The following is a 23,835-nucleotide window of genomic DNA, read 5'->3' as shown; positions in this document are numbered from 1 at the left end:
CTAGGACCCAGCACCCATGTCATTCCATAGAGGTGAAGTACTGAATCTACCCATCAGGAGACATTCAGAGAAAATTGAACTTACACCAGAGGTAGGACAATAAGATACAGAATGAAATAATTAAACAAATGAAGGAATGAATGAACAAATAAATGTAGGAATGACTAATTGGTAGGACAGATATAGATAGAACATACTACTAGGGGTGGGCACTGACCCAAAAAATGTTCAGGAAGCAGTTTTTGTATGGCCAAATTTCATCAGGAAAAAGAATCTGTAAAAAAAAAATTCACTAGATGAAGTCTTAGGTCGGGTTTTGGCGAAAATTCAAAATGGCCGCCAAAATAGGTGTTTTTTAGGGATTTTACCACTATTAGTATAGTTTTAGGCCAAAAGCACCAAGTAATATGTCTTTCTATATGCTTTTGAGGCCGCTGATTCCATATCTGCCATTAATATAATGGCCATATGAATATCTAGATGGCTAAAATTCAAAATGGCCGCCAAAATAGGTGTTTTTTCAAGATTTTGCCACTTTTTGTATAGGTTTAGGCCAAAAGCACCAAGTAATATGTCTTCCTATATGTTTTGAGGCTGCTAATTCCAAATCTACCATTTCTATAATGGCAAAATGAATATTTAGGTTAGATAATGGTAAAAATTCAAAATGGCCGCCAAAATCACCTTTTAAAAAAAGACTTTCTGCGGACAGTGAGCCATTTATATTAATACATTGAGTAATGTGTCTTTTGAGGTGTTTTCATTTCGCAGACTATGAATCTCTACTCTATTAAGCGATATGATTAATAGTGGCAATAATCACCTCAGATAATACATTTTATAATGGTACATGAGGCACCATTATGTTAAATGTACCGCACCAAGGCATTTGTTTTTTATATTATTGGTAGACACGACTGCAAGCTACTGCATATGGTGTCAATTGTGTCATTTCAGCTTCATAACAGCTCACCATATAACAGCGGAAAAGCAAATATGAAGCCATAATATCGCTAAAGTGTTGCTGGATCACCGGGTAGTTCAGCTCTACAGCAAGGAATGCATGGTTAAGTCTTTCGCAAATCTAAGAAATGGATCCTTTGTGATTGGTAGAATGATATTTCAGTGTCCAAGGGCTAAAAAAGACAATGAACAATATAAGCAAATGGTGCCAGCCAAATTGAGGCAAGTGAAATGACAGAGGACTGGATCAAGAAGAGTGTCTGATGACAGCATAATCTCTGGGCAAAAGAGTCCTCGCTGACTATGACCAATTCAAATCTCTACTCAAAAATCTGAAGATTGGTTTGATGAAGTCGGGCAATTCAATTGGGATATGAACGAAAATACTTAGGACATATGTGCAAAAACAGATACCTACTAAAAGAAACAGAAGCAGAATTTGATGTCAAAAATGACTATAGAGGACGAAATCTACATGGACAATTGCATCGGGGAATACTTTTTACAAAGCTACTTTCAATGTTACTGTTTCCAACTCATGGATCCGATGGTCATGTAAGGAGCATCCAAAACCGAATCCGCTGAAAGGGCTAGAGAAAAATGCGAGAATCAGAAAGATAGAGAGAGAGAGAGAGGAAGGTGTTGCCAAGAGACTGCAGATGTAAGCCTTGAATTTTCGACATAGCCAGTGGTCATTGTATTTCTTGCTACGCTAGGCCTAGACCCATCGACCATGTGGTCACTCACCTATCATGTCATTGAGCTTGTGACCAGCAGGTTTTGTGTATCGTTGCTGCGGTGACAACATTGTCTGCTCTATCGAGCGAGTGTTGGAGATTGAGAATGTCCTCCAAGTAGCGGTTCATGGCTCAGCGACTTGGAAATGTGTTAGACCTCCATTTGACCTCCGTTGTTTGGAAGTGGAAGCAATATCAGCTCTGTTTGGCTCAGGCTCTGCATCATCACTGTTAATAAAGTGTCACTTTGAAAATCAACATTTTCTTGTTCCCAACTCCTGACCAAAGACAATGTTTACTGTGTGAAATATGATGCCCGCTAGATCATCCAGACTGACTTCATAGTCTGGTAGACATGACCATCTATCTGGATTTGATTTACCACAGCTTAACAGAGCTCGGAGTACTTAATGGCATGCTTCTTGTAGTCTAATTGCTAGTGTATAGGCATTCAAAGTGCTCAACTCTGACAAAATATTGAAGTCAGGGTATACCAACTTGTTTATTGGATTCAAGGCATCCTGCATCTGTAGGCTCTTAGCAACACTTTCTTCTTTTGGCTGACATTGATTATTTGCGAATATTGGCTACTGTCTCTTTGACACTGAAATATCACTCTACCGATCACAATTCAAGCATCCATTTCTTAAATTAGCAATAGACTTGAACTTGCATTCCTCATTGTAGGGCTGATCTACCCGCTAACCCAGCAAGACTTAAATAGCGATATTGTGGCTTCATGTTTGTTTTTGAGCTGCTATGGTGAACCTGAAATTACACAATTGACATACAGTTGTCCGTACTAAAAAACCTTGGTGCAGTACATTTGTCATAATGGTGCCTCTTGTACCATTATGAATATATTATCAGCTATTGCCACAATGATTAATCAAATTTGATTATTATCGAGTAGAGATTCATAGTCTGCGACATGAAAACACCTAAAAAGACATATTTTTATTACTCAAAATAAATGGGTCCCTGTCAGCAAATTCTTTAAAAAAGGTGATCTTGGCGGCCATTTTAAATTTTTGCCATATTTTGATCTAGATATTCATATGACCATTATATTAATGGCAGATATGGAATCAGCGGCGTCAAAAACATATAGAAAGACATATTACTTGGTGCTTTTGGCCTAAAACTATACAAAAAGTGGCATAATCTTGAAAAAACACCTATTTTGGCGGTCATTTTGAATTTTAGCCATCTAGATATCATATGGCCATTATATTAATGGCCGATTTGGAATCAGCGGCCTCAAAAACATATATAAAGACATATTACTTGGTGCATTTGGCCTAAAACTATACAGAAAGTGGCATAATCTTAAAAAACACCTATTTTGGCGGCCATTTTGAATTTTAGCCATCTAGATATTCATATGGCCATTATATTAATGGCAGATTTGGAATCAGCAGTCTCAAAAACATATATAAAGACATATTACTTGGTGCATTTGGCCTAAAACTATACAGAAAGTGGCAAAATCTTGAAAAAACACCTATTTTGGCGGCCATTTTGAATTTTCGCCAAAACCCGACCTAAGACTTCATCTGGTGAAATTTTTTTTGACAGATTCTTTTTCCTGATGCCATTTGGCCATAGAAAAACTGGTTCCTGTGTAAGTTTGCAGAAAAAAGTCCTTGTGTGCCCACCCCTAATACTACAGAGGGTATTAATTGTAGATTGGATAAGGAAATGAAGGCATGCTGTACACTGATGGTTTGGAATATATTTCCCTAGTCAGATTTGACCTTTGCAATCAGTGCATGGTAAAGCTAATAGAATAAACACTTATGGTAGCTTAGAAGGAAAAATATCACTTCTGCCTGAGGATAGTAAAACAGATCGGTACAGAAAATATTTGCAAGGTAAATGAAAATTTATCTTCATTAGTGTCCGTTGGAAGTTTCAAAACTACTTTTGTTTATTGAACCACTGGAATGTATGAGCCTGCACTGCTGAAAAAAATCTTATTGCTAATTTTTTTCAGAACTGAAACCCTACAACCTCCAGTCATAAAGAACTGCCAGAGAGGTGTACACAGCTGTTGAGCAAGGGCAAGAAAGTGGGGCTGCAGAAGTTACAAAAATGGGGCAAAAGTTACAAAAAGTGGGGGAAAAAGTTACGGTGTGGTGGCCATGGCCCCCCAGATCGCCCAGTTTGCAACGTGCTTGGGTGTACATGAACTGTGTCCTAGACTGTCACATTTGTATAGTGACACCCAGCGTTGCCAAACCCGCGATTTGATAGCCCAATTGGGCGACTTTTGAAGATTTTTCCTGCGACTTTTGACAATTTCCTGTCCCATAGAAACCAATGGTTAAGAAAAAATTTGGGAGACTTTTCAACATTGGCTCCCGCGACTTCCGATAGTTTCCTGCCCCATAGAAACCAATGGTAAAGAGAATTTTTTCTCGATTATTTGACCCGCGATTCGGGCTGAAATCTTTTGGCAACCCTGGTGACACGCCATGCCAGTACATGCCACCTATTTCTGTGTTTAGCCGATGCCATTTAATTTCATTTGTAACCAAAATTTCCCTTTGATATTCTTTATTTAGCTTGCAAACAGCTTAGCCCCAACAGAAGTAAAGCCTGGTATATTGGTGTCTACAGTCACAGGAATCCTGAATGCAAGAGATAATAGGTTTATACTAGAGGTAGGTAATCTAAGGGTGTGGGTGTGTGTGAGGGGGGTGTGCATATGTTAGGTGTGTGGGGGTGTGCTTAGACCCAACAGAAGTAAAGCCTGGTGTATTGGTGTCTACAGTCACAGGGATCTTGAATGCAAGAGACAATAGGTTTATACTCGAGGTAGGTAATCTAAGGGTGTGGTGTGTGTGTGAGGGGGTGTGCATATGTTGGGTGTGTGCGGGTGTGCTTAGACCCAACAGAAGTAAAGCCTGGTGTATTGGTGTCTACAGTCACAGGAATCTTGAATGCAAGAGACAATAGGTTTATGCTAGAGGTAGGCAATCTAAGGTTGTGTGTGAGGGGTGTGTGCATATGTTAGGTGTGTGGGTGTGCTTAGACCCAACAGAAGTAAAGCCTGGTGTATTGGTGTCTCCAGTCACAGGAATCCTAAATGCAAGAGATAATAGGTTTATACTAGAGGTAGGTAATCTAAGGGTGTGGTGTGTGTGAGGGGGGTGTGCATATGTTAGGTGTGTGCGGGTGCTTAGACACAACAGAAGTAAAGCCTGGTGTATTAGTGTCTACAGTCACAGGGATCTTGAATGCAAGAGATAATAGGTTTATACTAGAGGTAGGTAATCAAAGGGTGTGGTGTGTGTGTGAGGGGGGTGTGCATATGTTAGGTGTGTGAGTGTGCTTAGACACAACAGAAGTAAAGCCTGGTGTATTGGTGTCTACAGTCACAGGGATCTTGAATGCAAGAGAAATTAGGTTTATACTAGAGGTAGGTTCTAAGGGTGTGGTGTGTGTGTGAGGGGATGTGTGCATATGTAGGGTGTGTGAGTGTGCTTAGACACAACAGAAGTAAAGCCTGGTGTATTGGTGTCTACAGTCACAGGGATCTTGAATGCAAGAGATAATAGGTTTATACTAGAGGTAGGTTCTAAGGGTGTGGTGTGTGTGTGAGGGGGGTGTGCATATGTAGGGTGTGTGAGTGTGCTTAGACATAACAGAAGTAAAGCCTGGTGTATTGGTGTCTACAGTCACAGGGATCTTGAATGCAAGAGATAATAGGTTTATACTAGAGGTAGGTTCTAAGGGTGTGGTGTGTGTGTGAGGGGGGTGTGCATATGTAGGGTGTGTGAGTGTGCTTAGACACAACAGAAGTAAAGCCTGGTGTATTGGTGTCTACAGTCACAGGGATCTTGAATGCAAGAGATAATAGGTTTATACTAGAGGTAGGTTCTAAGGGTGTGGTGTGTGTTTGAGGGGGGGGTGTGCATATGTAGGGTGTGTGAGTGTGCTTAGACACAACAGAAGTAAAGCCTGGTGTATTGGTGTCTACAGTCACAGGGATCTTGAATGCAAGAGATAATAGGTTTATACTAGAGGTAGGCAAAGTAAGGGTGTGGGGTGTGTATTTGTGGTGAGGGGGTGTGTGCATGTGTACGGTGGGGCTGTGTGGGTGTGTTAACTGTCAGGAAAAGTTTCTGTCCATTTGAAGCAAAAATAAGGTAAAGTGAAAGAAACACCACTGACCATTTTGTCTGTGAACTTCTATGGAGGACTTATTGTGTGAATTATGACAAACTTGTACAAAAATGCACCAAATTTCATATACTGGTATCAATCTTTGTCAATTTAGAGAGTTTGGTAGCAAATTTGGTATTAAATTGGAGCTAACAAGATTCTGCAGACGACCTTATCAATCAAAATCTGGTTTTGGTGTAGGACAGGTTAAATAAGTGCAGACTTTCTTTTTGTGTTACGTTTATATAGCATGATACAATGAGATCTTAACTCTCTTCACGCGGGTGTCGACTGCAGACGACAAGTTTCAAAAAAATTTTAAAATTCAAAAATTTCAGAAATGTAAATTTTCATGACCATATTTGGAATCAGCATGAAAATGCATTAAAATGAGTACAAACAAGCCTAGTATTGATTCAGTAGTTCTTAAGATAGCTCTTGATATTTTGAGAAAATATTTCAAAACTTGAACTTTTTCCATTGAGGCGCATGGCTAGCATGCAGAGCATTAAATAAGGTTATTTGATGAGAGATGATGCCATACAGAGTGTTGTATAAAGTGTAGTCCGTTTCTAAGGTACTGAAACCTGATTTCATTTTAATTCACGTAATACAAAACAAGAATGGTATTAAACTGTAAGGTTGCAATTTGCAGAAAAAAGGATAAGAGTTGAGGCAAAATGTTTAGAATCACACCTGTGGATTAATTTTTAGAATCTCACCATTATAGTCACTTGATTTTTGTATCAATCTATAAATATCTTTATGCAAAATTCTTTTTATTTCAACAAATTAATTAGCAAGACCAAAATAATACCATTAATAATTTATATATATATATATATATCCATTTTGTTAATCTGCAGGAACTCCCCAGGCCACCCTCCAATGGTGCTTCCCAGTCTCCGGTACCAAGGAAGAGAAAACGAGATGATGATCTGAGTGCCCTGAGTGGCGTACACCCTAAGCAGTATGTGTATGGTACACTAGATTTAGAGGAATTTGTGCAAAGCCTTATTAAGGTAGGGTTGATATTTCATGAAAAACAGTGGCTTTTTCGACGGGAATAAGCAAACTATGATGCAATTTTATCAGTTTCGCCGTCGAGCAATGATTAAAGGAGGAAATATGAAAAGTGATCCCGCCCTGGAATTGAACCCAGGACCTCTGGTTTTCCTATTTCCTCCTTTAATTATTGCTCGACGGCGAAACTGATAAAATTGCATCATACGTTTGATATTTATTTGTATGTTTGTTTGTTGTTCCTTTGTTTTTGTGTTTGTTGATGATCTGAGTCGGAAGTATGTATATGGGCCTGTAGGTTTTTTTGTCAAGAGCTAAAAATTGTCATAAAATCAACTAAATTATATTGCAATTGTAAGAACAAGGTGAATACCTAGAGGCTAATGCATCGTACACAGGAACATAGAAATATTCAAACATTAGGCAAAAAAAAAAATTGTTTGTCCACGTCCGACCGACCGTGCACGCTGGTCCCGACCGTGTCTTTTTTTTTTTTTTTTTTTAGAATTTTTTTTTTTAGAATTTTTTTTTTTTTTTATTTATTTTTTTTTTTGGGATTTTTTTTTTTTTTTTTTGGAATTATTGATTTTTTTTTTGGCATCAATGGGACATCTTATAAAACAGTGGTTAGTATAAATTTAAAGAAAGAAAATGTAAAGAAAATGAACGGTATAACATGCAGTACCATCTCAAGAGTTAAACCAGTAAAGTGCTGTGTGTTTTGACTTATTTACCAGTCTTCAAATTGTCAGTTTCAAGTGCAATATCTGTAAAAAAAAAAAAAAAAATCCGACCTACCGACCCAACTGTTTCATAAGCCTCTATGGACAAACAAACAATTTTTTTTTTTGCCTTACAAACTAGCACACAAGTTTTCCTAATTTTTTACTATAAACCCAACATTTAAAGTAATTAAACAATTCTTGAAAACTATTCTTTAAAAACCTCTTGAAAAATAGTTTTAAAAAATATTTTGCGTCGGCTTTGTAGTGAAGCGATTTGAGCATGAAGCGGCCAAAAATACCCTGTTCTACGCGCCGGACTGACCCATATTTTCCATTTTCGAGGTTTTTGACAGAAATTGTTGTATGCATGTAAAATCAGCTGTTTTGGAAAATAGTAATTTATTTACAGATTTTGGTGATTTTTTTTTGAGTCATTAGCTAAAAAAAAAATTTCCATAAATATCTTTCAATTTTGCTAATATTATTATTTCTCCTTTCAGCATGGTATCCCAGATGTTAAAGTGGAAGAAACCGCATCAGGACACATTGTTCTACTGGTAAGAATTGAAGCATGTAGTTTTGGTCATTTGGCTTATTCCAGGCATAACTTAAGGGGGTACTACACCCCTGGCCAATTTTGTGCCTATTTTTGCATTTTTCTCAAAAAATATAGCGCATTGGTTACAATTAGATATGCATGTTGTAGGGGCAAGGACTGCAACTATTGCTCTGAAAATTCAGCAACTCAAGGCAAGTAGTTATTGATTTATTGATCAAATACTGGTTTTCCCTCATTTTTGACTGCAACTCCACAACTGCTGTCTGTGCCAAAATAAAATTTCCAGTGCAGTAGTTGTAGTCCTTGCCCCTATAATATACATATCTTACTTGTCACTAATGTGCTATAATTTTTGAGAAAAATGCAATAATAGGCACAAAATTGGACAGGGGTGTAGTACCCCCTTAACCAATCTGCTGATAGCATGGTCCGAGCTTCTGACCTTTACATTGGAAATCTTTAATTTGTGGGGACACTATCCTGAGATGAGAAACCTTCTTAATGGTGCAACTAGGCTGTTCCATATGAAATCTACACTCCCCCCATGTGGAAGATTTAGCTAGTCTTCCACAGAGGGAGTATGGGTTTTAAATAGAATACACAATTGGGTAACATCATTTTAAATTCTCTCTCTAGTTGTGGAATGGAAGATATAGGCAATTATAGGGAGAGTTTGAGTTTCAAAATAATTAGCCATAGCCAATTGCATTTGAAATACATACTCCCTCTGTGGACGACTTTTCTTAAATCTTCCATAGGGTATGGTCAATGTTGCCAAAACTTTTCAGCTCCAAGGCGCGGCACATTGGCTCGCCAAGCCGCGGTGAATGAGTCTCAAGTAGCCCAATTTTTAAACTTTCTAAAAAAGCAAATTTAGAATGCAAACCACCCAATTGGGCGGAAAAGCACTTGACTTCGAAACTTCCGGTACTTAATGGGAAGTTAAGGACCGATCAATAAATGGTCACAAAACCCATTGTAATTGCAATTTCGAGCTTCAAAGACTCAAAACCTTTATAAATCGGCTAAATTGAAAGGAAAATACATCAAATTACTGCAGCGGCCTGACACTGGCAAAAGTAGCCCAATTTTAGGCAAGTAGCGGCATGCTGTTTTGAGTAGTGGCAAGTGATCGCCAAGTAGCCCAATTGTGCGCCTAAGGCGCGGCGTTGGCATCACTGGGTATGGTAGATTTCAAGTGGAATACGCTGGCTAAGTTATGTAATAATCGGATTAACTACCGTAGCAATAGGTGAAAACAATTTCTGAATATACCGCGCTGCACAGGTACGTTCAAGCGGTACCTCTGCATTGAACCATATCATGCTGATTACTTGCAGCTGTAAGATTAGTATCTTTGAAAAGGGTCGACATGTGACTCATTCCTCTTGATCATGTCACAATATGGATTACCACAAATGTGACCGTCCACGGCGAATGAGCCGTAAATTCCTCCCAGTCAATTTTGTTTTATTTCGTGTTTAAAAATAAACATCATAAACTTAAAATGGTATATCATTTGACTTCAAAGCGATATCCAGAAGCGGAGTTATGGTTTGTTAAACTTTGTTCCTTCAACAAAACTATAGCTTTTTATGTTTTTACATGTGTCTCTTTTTCCACATTGTTGGCAATAAATATCAAACAGTCATAATTGGCAGTCATTTCAAATCATCCCCAAGTCAACGAGGTTTAAGAAAGTTCTCTCATTGTTAATTGTTGGTTATGCATACCTGTACAAAATACAATGCCTGGTAACCCACCACTTGAACAGGATTTAGCAATATAAGCAAACAAAGACCAGAGCTATTAAAAGTTCTATAGCCATCTAAGGTAGAAGCTTATTATCCACTTCAACAATAGGATTATTGATTAGTTTTTGACTATCGAAATGAGACGGATGTCGGGCCAGCAAGTTACCGATGAATATGACCTTCGTACACATTTTACACCGTAACTCAGAATACAATTTAGGGAATTTACGGCTCATTTGTGCTGCCGGGTCACAAATACAGATGAACTTACATGCTAATGTTAACATCATATTTGTTGTTTCTTAATTTCAGGCCCAATCAGAAGACACCATTATTCAGATAGAGGAGGGATCCACACATATATTCTGTGACGGTAATGAGCCATTAAGGAGGAAACTCAAGGATGCTCTCATCAGTTGCTTACCTACATTCTGATTCAGTGTGACTTAATCGTGATTTTGAATTTAAAATATTGTCAAAAACAAGTACTATACAAAATGTAATCTATCTTACAGAATTAAAAGGACTAGATTGCATCTTGACGTCTCTGTGCAGGAGTGCAGGTGATGTCATCATGCTATGTAATGTAATATGTGGCAGAAGAAGCATTTTGAAGGTGTGACCCTTGATTGGTTTATTTAGTGCATAAAGGTATGTTGATTCATCTGGTGCTTATCGGAAAAAAAGGAATTGCACAAAATGGCGGAAAATTACAGTATTTGTCATGGCAAAAAGGAACTTTTCTAGGCATTGTTGACAAGACTCTCATTGAAGATCAGAGAAAGGACACACCTCGCTGGACACTGCTTCAGAGTAAGAGCAAACCTGTCACCAATGAATTGCACCCAAATATGGAGTAAGAAACCCTGGTAGACACCATAATGCTGGTTTCATATTTTCTGCCGCTTGCCGCTGAGTGGCATGACACTTCATCATGCCGCTTGCATTTGTCTGCAAGCAGAGCGGCACACCACTGAGCGGCAGCGGCATGACTCTGAAAGCCACTGTTGCCGCTATTTTGTTCTCATATGTCAGAGCGGCACCGCTATGAGTCAGTTGACTTGAATTCAACTCCCAGCGATTCTGCCGCTTGGGCAAAGCGGTGGAGTGATCGACATATCGGCTTGCCGCTGGTCACCGCAGTGAGGCAAAATCATCTTCAAAGCGGCAAGTGACAGGAAAGTATGAAACCAGCATTATTCATATTATTCATATATTCTGTTGTGATGGTATTGAGCCATTGAGAAAACTCAAGGATGCTCTTATTAGCTGCTTACCTACATTCTTATTGTGCGACATTTAGGGATTCAATCATGTTTCACCGTTGTTCATCACCGTTTAACAACGATGCGTGACGCGTCGTCTGCGTGGTTTACTTGGCGAGGGCAGCTTTAGCTGCCCGAGCGAAAGTAAACCACGCAGACGCCAACGCGAGTTGTTAAGCGGTGATGAACAACGGTGAAACATGATTGAATCCCTTTCAACTAACGAAAAGAAGCTAAAGATCGTATAATTCCCGATTATTTCACGAGGAATATCACTTAATCATTGCCACTCATCTTTACAAAAACTTTGATGATTTCTCTGTTGATATCGGCAATAAAACTAGGGCCTAAAGAATAAAACAGCAATGTTTAGCCGCTACCTGAAAAATACTGAATTCAACAGCTCTCAGATTCAACTTGCAAGCTTGCTGCGCATTACGCACAAAAGTTCCAGACATGGCCGAATTTTACGCGCTCCAGCAGAATGCGTAGTCTCGCTTCAGCGTTCACGTATACGCTACAGTAAAAGTGTGGATTCATCACGGTTTAACAACGGTTGGCTCCTGTGTACAAAGGTATAGGAGAAGTTGTTGAAAATCTGATGAATCAGGACAATGTAGCATGATTTTGAGTTTAAAATTTTGTCTAAATCAAATACCTAGTCATCTGAAATGTATTCTCATGCCGGTTTAAAATAACACACACCTTGTTGAAAAGTTTGAGAAACCCTTAGGTCAAATACAGTATTGTGCTCAATCTGGTTTTTTTTTAAGTAATCTCAAAAATGGAAACTACAAGAAGATGTCCTATTTTCAAAACAGGTATAGCAACTGGCTATGCAAGAACAAATGTTGAAAAATAAAATGGAAAGCAAAATGTGTTTATCTTTGTATTTTATGATTTGTTATAGTCTTTGTTGTAGAATTATGAAAAACAAAAGGGAGAAAATGGCACGATTGTTTTGTTACACAAAAGTCCTAATGAAAATGAACATTAGGGGATGTCATTTTCTTAGGACGGGGGTCATGAATATGTCGGTGACCAGAGTCAATTTTTTATGACCCCCCTATGGCTAGCCAAAAATATTTTACGACCCCCTATCTCACGTTGAAAATTTGTATGATCCCTCTTCTGCCCACACAGACTCAAGATAAATTATTCATTGTTGGAACTAAGGCACGGAGCATGCAAACATTTTTATTGCAAGTAAAGATTGTGCACATACTTGATTGTAAGGGAAAAGAATTATGACCACCCCCACCCCCATTTTTGGTATAAAAACTCTATGATCCCCCCAGTATATCCATGACCCCCCACATTCCGAAGAAAATGACAGCCCCCTTACCATGTTTTTACCAGACAGACTCAACATGAAGCAATAATGAAGAATCTCGAGGTCGGACTAGTAAATACTACAGTATCTTGCCCCTTAACCCCCTGAGCACTACCTGCCGATCTGACATTGCCTCTGATTGGTCAATTACATGATATCTTCACTTTAATCACCAATCAGAATGGAGCTTTGCAAATAATTCGCCCCAATTTTTTTTGAGTGGTGAAATTATTCTAACAATGTTGCTGAGTGGGCCAACTGATAATGTTAACTACCCCACTGGCAGGCACACTGAACACAGAGAAGAGAAAAACAGTCATAAGTATAATACTTAGTACTACTTTATTATCACAGATATATTAAAAGTTATAAAATTCTTCCCTGTCTCTCATTTTTCGCCTCATATTCCAGCAATTCAGCAAACACAAAATGTTTTTGACATTATTCATGAAAGGTTAGACAAGGTTGCCAGAAAACATTTAAACTTGGGCATTAAAATTTTTTTTAACATTCAAACGCATTTCTTGAAAACGTACTGCAAAATACTCTAACATAATTGGTTAATGTAGTGTGTTTTCATACGAAATGTTTTAAAACATTTTCATGACCCGACATATAATGTTATTAAAAAGGTCTTTGCTAAAACCCAAAATATAATATAACCTGTTGTGTTTGCTGGGATCTTTCATTCATTCCTTATTTGAACTTTTTATACATACAAAATACATTTTATCATATTTATTGCACTATTACTATACACAATGCTCATAAACACTATATGGAAACTATAACAATATCTATACATGTATATTATAAATAAATATTAAAATCAGGATGGCTTGTGTAATATATATAAAGACATCTGACTTTGTTATGTACATTAATATTATGGCCATTAACGACCATCCTGATAGGTGTTGTATATCATGCTATTAATATCTTTCTCGGCACTTTTTTAAATTGTTCAATTATTAGGTTTTGTTTGATCTACATGATATGTATTTTATATTTTAATTTATGTATACATGATTTTTTCCATTGTTCAATAATACAGCTAGACTTGCTCCAAGTCCTCAGGCTTTCTATAGACTGATGCATTTTTCTATCAATTGTTCATTTATATCCATTGGTATATAAACCTATTTAAAACCATGGCCACACAACATGCACAGAACATCATCCAGCCATGCCTCTGCCAGTTCTGCTAAAACTGGAGGGAATGTCCTTTAGTGTGAGAATACCCTGTCTCTTGTATACAGTGTGCTTGATGCTATTTTAAGCAGCCAGCAGGGATTTCCAGGTTAGATCAGGGAAGGCAGACCATGGTCAGACACATGAACCCTCAGGCCCCTCTGTGGCCAAAACCAGCATGCTCAGTGCATGCATGGATAGAATGACATCCAAGAATGATTTGGAAATACTTCAGAAAAAACATTGATCTATAAGCAATATAGGCCTTTTATAGTCAATTGGGTATTTAAAGGTTTCATGTTCACGGGCATGTTCAATTTCGAGCAAAAGTAAAGTAATTTTTTAAAAAGGAAGAAAGAAGAGGAAAAGGCAGAAGCCTTGAATCAAGGCTATAATACAGCTGACTGCAGGATTTCTTTTTTCTCCTTTCCATTAGGCAAAAAAATTTGTTTGATTGTCCTCATGCACCCTATGGAACACCGAATTACCTTAATAAAAAATAGATAGACTAATAGGTGTGAATTGGAATATTTCTCTACAGCATCAATTCATTCATGTTTAGAAGTGTGAAGAAACTAAAAACATTTCAAGGTGTTTAAAAATTCTGAAAGAAAAAATTTGCCTGGAATTTTCCAAAATTAGGGTCGGTAGTCAAAGTAAAAATCTGTTGGTTTTTTTTCAGATTTTCAAAATTAAAATTGATTGGTGGGGGAAAACCAACCAATTATTGTTTTTGGCCTTGTTTTTCCTCCATTTGGTCAGCTGTATTGACAGTTCAGCATATGAGATTTGTTTGTAAGGCACCGGGGGATGTGACCATACGGGGATGTTCCGCAAACATACACAGCCTTTTGGTATATCAATGGCCCCTTTTTCTAGGCCAATTTCGGTATGGATGGGTCCTTCTTTCAAAATTTGGATGAGTCCAAATTTCTTGAAAAATTTGTATTTTCAAATTCTCAGCGGCACACCCCTACCAAAACCAAACTTGAGTACCCCCTCCCCCCAGGCTAAGGCACTTTTGAAGACTATAAAATTTATAATAATTTAATTTATAAACCTTCACATATATCAGAACTGACAATGTTGTTGCATGATTCTACATCTTTAAAACTAGATATATACATTGCAATTATTTACAAAACGCGGTTCTTAAATAGTTCATATATGAAAGTTAAAACACATTTGTTGAAAACTTGAAATTATCATTGCCACCTGTGTCTGTTATTCCAGGCATGTGTCTCTTCCAATGGAAGTGTATTTCAAACAATTTTGTTACAAATTGGTGAAAATTGTGAGGTCTAGCAACCCCTCTCCAATGACACTGCACAGTCAGGTGTATATCAATGCAATAAAGGGTTCCTCCTCTGGCTGGTGTCATTGTGTGATTCCATAGTAGTTGTTACCATGGTTACTGCATTGATGGAACTGGAATAACGGCATCCTTTGGCTCTGTCATGTCAATTCTAATACCTGTTAGAAAGTATCAAAAAAAATCCAGAAAAGGTCAACATTTTGCAAACTAATATTGAAGTCATGTTTTGATAACTTACAAAAGTTTTGATAACGTTACAGTATTATCTATTCAGAGGGAAGTCTGATGCGATATCGCCATTTTTGACGTTGCCATTGGATTAACACATCTTCACAATTTTAACTACGTGTTATACGTGGTACACTAAAACTGTTGGGGCATGACAAAGTCCGGGGACAAAGTGCCCTGCTGTAAGTATGGGTTTTTTATCAATTTGCAACTGCTAACTAGCTATTTTGTACAGGCTGTCTGTCTCGTATGTCCTATACCGCATGTATATATTATAGCAGACATGGTCCCCGGGACATGGTCATCAATCCTGGGGGATGGGGGACATGACTTTTTGGCAAAATAAGCCTTTCAGCTACTTTGTGACAATTCAGGTCAAGTGTCCCCCTCCCCTTCCCCTCCACTTTTCAAAATGGATTTATTTTGCTGATAGCCAGTAGCGGCACCATGAATTTGGGGTTTTGCCTCAAATGTGGGGGGAACAAGAAAAAATATTGGGGGGGGGGGAGTAAATGATCCCTTGCCCCACTCCCTCCCTCCCATAGCGCCGCCACTGCTGTTAGCAGATATTCAATGATAATTCTCTGATTGCTGATCAATAACTTACCTACATATGAAGGAAATCTGGGCATACCACTATTAGTGAGCTCCTGAAACCGATATGTAATAATGGTGCCTTTCTTGGGAGGCTTATTTCTGTCTTTATCAGACAAACTGCAAGAGAGAAAACAAAACAAGAGGAACAATTATTTAAATTATTACTTTTATAATTTATTTAAATTATTACTTTAATATATAATTTAACTTGGCGACATTAGAATACTGTTAACAACCAGAAAATGTGCAGAATGATTTATTTCTTAAAAGGAAAGAGTGGGTGCACTTTCAAATTCTCAGCGACACACCCCATCAAAACCAAACTTGAGCACCCCACCCCCCGGCACACCCCTTCCCCTGCACACCCACTGACAGGTACACCTCTTCCCCTAAAAACACCAACCATGCACACATACCCCAGTCACACATGAACATCATGACAATGATGATGCATAAATCAATATACCAATAAATTTTTCAAGAAATTTGGACCCATCGATATACCAAAAGTCAAAATTTTCAGCCGAATTTAACCCAAATTATTTGAGTTTTTACAAATTTTCCCCAAAATTTAGGTGAAATTTCAGAAATTTTGGCTAGATTGAGGGAAAATTGGGCTATTTTCCGAAAGGACCTATCCATATACCAACATTGGCTTAGAAAAGGGGTCATTGATATACCAGAAGGCTGAAAATGCTACCCATGTTTGCAGCACGTCCCTGTATGGTCATTTGTACTGAGTACAAATGCCCCCGCCAGTGGGGTAGGGGGGTGTCTGTCAGGATGTGTATGATTTTGAATACATGTAGACTTACCCAGACCCAACATGGAATTTTTTGCCACATTCCATTATGCAATGGAATGCCCCCACACGATGAGAATTTCTTCCTTGGCCCTGCTTGTATCCAATAATTCTAGCCTGGGAGAAATTAGAAAAAAGAATATCTTTAAATATTGGAATTAAAATGAAAATAAACTGAAGAGATCAAATGCAAAATAGACAATTGCTGCCTTTGTTAACCCCCTGAGCACTACCTGCCGATCTAACATTGCCTCTGATTGGTCAATTACATGATATGTTCACTTTAATCACCAATCAGAATGGAGCTTTGCAAATAATTCACCCCAATTTTTTTGTGTGGTGAAATTATTCTAACAATGTTGCTGATTGGTCCAATTCATAATGAAAATTTCTTTTTGACCAATCGGCAGGTAGTTCTCATGAAGTTAAATATTGATATTTAATATGAAGAAATATCATTATAAAGAGTACCCAAATAAAGAAAAAAAAGAATAGTTTATTCATTAAAATGGAATAGATAAATTAAAAATGAACTAAGCACACAACAATAAATTTGATAAACAGAAATTAATTGCAATAATAAATTATTAAATACAGAACACAACTTTTTTAATATAATTATCCCATTTTGCATCTGAACTCTTCAACTTATGGCATATAAAATGTAGAGTAAATGAATTGCGCAAAGTATTTATCCATCATACACCTCGTGCACATTTTTACTGTTGACTCACCTCTGCATCATAGAAGGTCTTGATCTTGAGTAGATTATATGATCTACATTCCTCATAAGATGATCCAGGCTTGCGTATCATCAAACCCTCACCACCAAGATTTTCTACGCGCTTCAATTCAGTTTCAACATGTTCTTTATTCCGACACTTGGTGTGACTCAGTACAACGGCAGTTGAGGACCTTTTGATAAAATGGAATTGATGAATACATAAAATTATTGCTTTGAAGTTTTAACCTATTGCTCTTCAACTAAGAACTATGAGAATCAAATTAACAAGAGTTTTAAGGCTAAAAATATTGTTTCCCAAAAGTGGCCTAAAAACCATTAATGTCTTAATTTTAGATAAAAAGAAAAAAACATTAGATATATAAAAATGATAAATGTTAGAAAGAAAAAAATAATTGCCACATAATTATTAGTTTTTTATATTGCATATGATTATGAATTAATTTTTTGCCTGAAAATATTTTTCTTCAGAATTTCTCAACAATAAAATGCAGTAAAATTGCTCCAAAAATGAAACAGGTGTGGCTGTTGGGAAATAAACTTGTTTTGATTTTTTAGTCTTTAATCATTATACAGGCCCTAGTATCCACATTAAAAAAAGTATCAGAATTCAATAATAATCAAAATATTTACCCCAAAAATAAAATAACTTACTCATTTTCTTTGAAGTATTGTGCTATGGTGTTGATTCTGTGCTCAAATGTACCACTGATGTTTGGTGCATCAAAGATGTGAAACTTGACCGTCTTCCATTTTGCATCATCTATGTTAGATTTGGTCTTGACTATGCTCACTGTTGACCGGAATTGACCTCTTCCGACAAAAAGCTCACCATCCAGCTCATAGTCGGAAGGGAATGCCTGTAAAGGATTTAATTAATTAACAAATGTTAATGCTATGCGTGCTAGCCATAGGCCTCAACATAAAAAGTCCAAGTTTTGAGATTTTTTGTTAAAATATCAAGAGCTATCATAAGAACCACTGACCCAATACTAGGCTTGTTTGTACTCATTTTGATGCATTTTTCAAGCTGATTCCAAATATGGTCATGAAAACTTACAATTCTGAAATTTTTTGAATTTTGAATTTTTTTTAACTTGTCGCCTGCAGTCGACACCAGCGTGAGAGAGTTAATAATCAATTGACTGTTGATTGATTTATAATTCAATTGGTTGGCCTATTGATCGATCGATTGATTGATAGTTAATTAATTTATTTAATTAATTGATTGACAGTTTAATTATGATGGTCTACCTAGAACCTTGTCTTCTGTTATATAGTGTACCTACCTCAGTGAACCAAGCAGGAGGAAAGAACCTGTTACCCAGTCTGGAGTAGAAATGTTTGCCATCCCAAAAAGCTCTCACCCCATCCAGTTTCTCGCTGATCCACCAATTCTTGGGGTTGGTGCTGCATAGAGAAATGAAAAAATACATTTATAGGTCTAATTGAAATGACTATACAGAAGTCTAAATAAAATGTTTGGGTTTGCCTCATGTAGTCATCACCCAAAGGGACCATTCTATATTTTAAAAAAAAACTTTTGTTTATATAATCTGGTGCCTGGATAACCTACTTTATAGCCATTTTGAAATTCATATTTCAATCATTTAAAATAGCTGGGGTGAATTGTTGATCAAAAAGAGACTGTAAAGTGATCTAGTGCTTGGACACCTGGGGGAGGGGGTATAGGGGGGATGACAAGGGTGTATGAGGGGTGTTTTTGAGTGAAGGGGTGTGTGTGCAATTTACCTGTCTGTATGCTTTTGTGCTAGCATAACCTGCTTGCCTTGCAAACCACGACCAGATGCCTTGCGAGTTAATACAGTGCCATCAGGTGATGGGGTCCAAGTTGATGATGGTAAGGTAACGTCCTCCACACATTTTTCTACAAAACAAAATCATAATTAATATGATGATTAATATTTACCTCAAATTTAAAAGAGAGCTGCTGTAAAATAGCTTATCCTCACCAAAGGCTTATATTTCAGAATTCAAAATAATAAAGATTATCTTTGCTTTTGATAAAGATCGACGAAAGCTACATTGTAGCTCAGGCCACTTTAATTTTGGATTAAATGTTGTGACACCAATTTTTGTGTTCGTTCTTTCAGTTCCCTGCCTCCTGCCTCTCTCATTCCCTTTAGACCAGGCCCGTACCACAGTGACATCGCCCCGATATCTTCATAGTAGAAATCGCCATGGTAGGTTGAATCCACAGCCACCTATGACCATTTTATTCGGACCTTATGAGATGCATATTATTAGCGAAGTGACTTGACTAAGGCTACTGTATAGACGGGTAATTGATTTCTCGCTCTGTGAGCAAGCTTGTATACGACATTGCGGTCAATGGTTATACTCTCTCCACTTGAGTGAGTGCCGCTATAGCCTGCTGCGCGCTGTAGTCCATATAGGACCAACGCAATATAAAATTGAGAGTTTTGGTCATATTTTGACTTCAAAGCGCACGGCCAATTTACAAAGCGCACGCTAACGACTATAATATCTGTTCAACACGTATTTTCAAGTGTATGAGACCACATCTGGTTTCTTGAGAAAAATTCATTTACGGGAGATATTCATCATTTTGTATCCCAGTATCCGAAGATTTTCGTCTGATATCAAAATCGTGCATAGCAATTCACGTGTATGGATCCCGTGTATTCATTTTAATGTCTCTGCTGCACCAAATAATTATTAGCCAGGCGATGTCGGTGTGCGACGCAGGGGGGTAGCACGTAGCGAGCAAAAAAAAATCAGTTTTTTACGGGTTTTTCGTCAAAAATGTCCAAATTTTGGAAAGAAAGTCCACTTTTCACAAAATCGCCCCCTCCCCTTGGGAAAAAGGTCCACTTTTTCAAAATCAGCACCCCCCAAACAAAATCCTGCGTACGGGCCTGCTTTAGACCTACTGCCATCCAAGATATACTCCTCCCGAATTAACTTTTTTGTTGTTACAGAACCAACCAAGTGACCTATGCTAACCTGTCATTTTCCTGTTTATTGCGTGCAGTCAATGCACCTTCATTAAAAAAGATTCCCGTGAAATATTCAGACACACACGGAAACAAATAAATGTTAAAATTACTTAAATATCATAATTAAAATACAATAAAATAAAGCTTCTCGAACTTACTTTTGGATGACAAACTTTCATCTGAAGACATCTTTCTCTTTGCAGCCGCTTTTTTAGATTGGTCCATTTTTATTTTAGTTGGCAAGTTGAAGTATAAAACTAGTAGATATCACGAACAATTCGATTTTTTTTCTGTTCACTGTGCGATTTCAACTAATTTGTCAAACTCTTCCTAAAATTCTTTAGAGCACAATGATCTCTACAGCCAACTTGCTGTGCTTATATTCCTTCTCATAATGAATGAATCAATATTTACGACAGGATCGTACATGTTGAACCATTGGACTTATCATGTTCTATTTTTAGACCATGATAATGAATTTCCCTTAGTGTTTCTAGAAGTAAATCGCATCACTCATATGCTAAACAGATTATTTTATTCGAATTTATACAGTCAAATTAGTTGGTTTGTAGCTGAATTAAATGAACAACAGGTTCTAAGCATTTCCCCTCAGGTTTTTGCAGGAAAATGTGAATTACACACTGCCAGTTTAGTTAGAAATTATTTTATTTTTACAAACACTTGCTGCGAGTATGGACAAGGACAAGTTATTAGTACACACGTAGGAGGAAGTCATGACGTCATGTTATCTACGTCACTACACAACGAATACGTATACTGAGTGTGAAAAAAGATTTCAATTAAGTCTAACCTATTATCCGTTACAGTGATAGCGCTAGACTCAAAGGAGTCTGCAGTTGTAATTAAATTTGTCAATGTTTACATTAGTGACCGGTAAACACAGGCCTGGTAAACACGCCCCTTCAAACAAGAAATTTCTTTTAAAAAAACCAGGTGGTGGTCGCATTGCATTCTCTAAATTCAGTAAATTTTCATCGTCAACCGTGTAAGGGTGGTGCAATAATTATGTGTACCCCAGGGGTGGTGAATTCTCAAAATGGTCTGCCAAAAATCGCTTGCCCCCCCCCCCTGGCCGTGCCAAAAAATCTCCCCCCCCCCCCTTTTGACGTGCCAAAAAACCTTTGCCCCCCCCCTTTTGATGTGCCAAAAATCTTTGCCCCCCCCCTTACACATGCAAGATTTTGGGGAACCTGAATTTAAAACCCCAATTGTCTCATCATATAATGCGAGCAGGAAATTTTGCATATTTGAACGTGTTCCTAACGTTTTCCTACACCTTTTTAGGGCGTAATATAGAAATGGTGCCCAAAATATCTGTGCCAAAAATCGCTTGCCCCCCCCTTTCGACCTGCCAAAAAATCGCTTGACCCCCCCTTTCGACCCCAAAAAAAATGCTTGCCCCCCCTTTTGGCCTGCCAAAAAATCTTTGCCCCCCCCCTATAATTCACCACCCCGGGGTAGGCCTACACATAATTATTGCACCACCTCTATAAATTGAATGGGATTATTTTGAAATTTTAAAACGCTTGAAATATCACAAACAAATAGGCCTATGTTAATAAATAATATAAATACAAGCTAAAACCATTGGGGTTCGATAATGAACCCCACAAAACTAACCAAGTAAAAAAGTATATGGAAAATGCCATACGGCCGGGCGCATTCACAAGTTGCCGGCTCGATCATGCCATTCGCCGCCTGAAAAAAACATACGATTGACCAGGGAAGTGCAAACCTGGTTTGCACTTCCGGATTGACGGACTACTTTACCGTAAAATCATTAATGGGGTAACATTTTTCAGAGTTTTCAGTTTTTAAACCACTTCTTCTAAACAAAAAACAATTATATTTCTAATTAACTCTTTTTATGACATAGGGTTCCCTTCTAGCTCTACATATTTAAGTTGAAAAGGATTTTTTAATAATTTTGTAAGGGTGCCCTAAGGGTTTAAAATACATTTGGAGCCACTTTGGTCAGAGTATTACATTCCGTGAAGAAAAAAAAATGAAGTTGTTGGGGTTTTGCTCACAAATATCGATTTTTATTTTTTTCTGGAAAATGTTAAAAAATTCTCATTTTTGGTCAATAATCCTGATTGTTTCGTAAATTTCAAGGAAATTGGACATGAGCGACTATTATTTCTTCCAAATATATTTCTTAACAAATTGACTCCAAATATGACTAAAAACAATATTGCTGTACAAAAATATGACCATTTATAAATATATATTTGACCGACCAAAGTTACCCCGCTGACCGAAGCGTGAAACTTCAGCTATTCCTGGCTATTCAGCAGTTGTGCGGGTCGCATGTCGACAGTGGTGTAGTGCGAGCGTGAGACATCTTCGGGTCACAAGCGGATGGTGGGGGGGGCACCGACCTTCTTTCATTGGCACAAGTCAATCTCAATTTTTTGTGATGAATACCGTACATGTTCAGTTTTCCTTTGGCTTTAATATCAGACAACGATTTCAAGACACTATAATTAGGATTTTCATTTCAAATTACCACCTATAGGCCCTAAATATAAAATATAAGGTGCTGTGCAATAATTATGAGCCCAAACGGCTCGCCAAAAATCGCTTGCCCCCCCCTCGGCCCGCCAAAAATCGCTCCCCCCCCTCTCGGCCCTCCAAAATTCTTTGCCCCCCCCTCGAACATGCCAAATTTTGGGATCCCAAATTGCAAACCTTAAATCTCAATGGTCTAGATGTACTGTATGTTGCGAGCGGAGCGAGCAGGAACATTTGCATATTTAAGCGTTTTCGTATTGTTTTCCTGAGCCTTTTTAGAGCGTTTTATTAAAAAGGTGCCCCTTGAATGCATGCCGAAAATTGCTTGCCCCCCCCTTTCGACTCGCCAAAATTTCTTGCCCCCCCAATTTTACCCTCCCCAGGGCTCATAATTATTCCCAGCCCCTAAGTGAGCAAAGAGTCATTCAAACAACCAAAAAGTTTCATGGGAGTCGGAAAAATGCCTTAAATTTTAACTTTATGTTGGGGTTACAACAGAGGATGATTTAAGCACTTCCCAGCAAGTCTTGCGGTTAGCACAGCTGTGCATGTGTGAGTGAACATGACACCACTGCCCGCCCACTGCATACACACGTGCATGGTTAAATTTGAATTTGGACAGATATATTTACAATAAAAACGCCTTCAAAAAGTTGGTCGATTTCACATTTTATGTTATCTACAGAAGGTGTGAATTATCCTTCATGCATACATCACTTTAGATCTGAAATCGACCAAGAAATAATGACACACGGGCAATTCTAAAACAACATATTTTGCACAGAGTTCAATGGGATTTGAAAAGTAAAGTGGCAGTTGAAACTCTAGTGATAACAGTGCATATGGGGCTTCCTTAAATCACCCTCTGGGGTTACAACTTCATATAATTTAGGGTAAGATAGGGTAAATGGGACA

At 37.8% G+C, this 23,835-nt stretch overlaps 2 protein-coding genes across 2 annotated transcripts in view; one reads left to right on the top strand and one right to left on the bottom strand.

Moving 5' to 3' along the window:
• Positions 1-11,277, top strand: part of LOC140163166 (integrator complex subunit 9-like) — a 40,586-nt gene extending 29,309 nt beyond the window's left edge. Inside the window, exons 15-19 of the mRNA XM_072186553.1 lie at positions 5-91; positions 4,268-4,366; positions 6,737-6,892; positions 8,119-8,175; positions 10,244-11,277. Of these exons, the coding sequence (XP_072042654.1) occupies positions 5-91; positions 4,268-4,366; positions 6,737-6,892; positions 8,119-8,175; positions 10,244-10,366 (522 nt within the window). The 3' untranslated portion in view covers positions 10,367-11,277. The remainder of the gene's footprint in view (positions 1-4; positions 92-4,267; positions 4,367-6,736; positions 6,893-8,118; positions 8,176-10,243) is intronic.
• Positions 11,278-14,073: 2,796 nt separating this feature from the next.
• LOC140163164 (DNA ligase-like) lies at positions 14,074-20,797 on the bottom strand. Its single transcript, XM_072186550.1, has 8 exons — positions 20,544-20,797; positions 19,157-19,292; positions 18,694-18,814; positions 18,059-18,264; positions 17,397-17,577; positions 16,676-16,779; positions 15,871-15,977; positions 14,074-15,193 (listed from the first exon to the last, which is right to left on the bottom strand). The coding sequence occupies exons 1-8, from the start codon at positions 20,608-20,610 to the stop codon at positions 15,132-15,134; spliced, it is 984 nt and encodes a 327-aa protein (XP_072042651.1). The 5' UTR covers positions 20,611-20,797; the 3' UTR covers positions 14,074-15,131.
• Positions 20,798-23,835: the final 3,038 nt, after the last annotated feature.

The sequence above is a fragment of the Amphiura filiformis genome, chromosome 10 (assembly GCF_039555335.1).
Source record: "Amphiura filiformis chromosome 10, Afil_fr2py, whole genome shotgun sequence".
NCBI classification, from domain to species: domain Eukaryota; kingdom Metazoa; phylum Echinodermata; class Ophiuroidea; order Amphilepidida; family Amphiuridae; genus Amphiura; species Amphiura filiformis.
The sequence above is the reverse complement of the archived record's forward strand: the minus strand, read 5'-3'. Positions and strand labels throughout refer to the sequence as shown.

Coding starts and splice junctions, on each gene's coding strand:
- LOC140163164 (XM_072186550.1), bottom strand. CDS start 20,610: ATGGACCAATCTAAAAAAGCGGCTGCAAAGAGAAAGATGTCTTCAGAT. Junction 17,578..18,058: donor CAATACTTCAAAGAAAATGA/GTAAGTTATTTT, acceptor TTTTATCAAAAG/GTCCTCAACTGCCGTTGTAC. Junction 16,780..17,396: donor AGACCTTCTATGATGCAGAG/GTGAGTCAACAG, acceptor AATTTCTCCCAG/GCTAGAATTATTGGATACAA.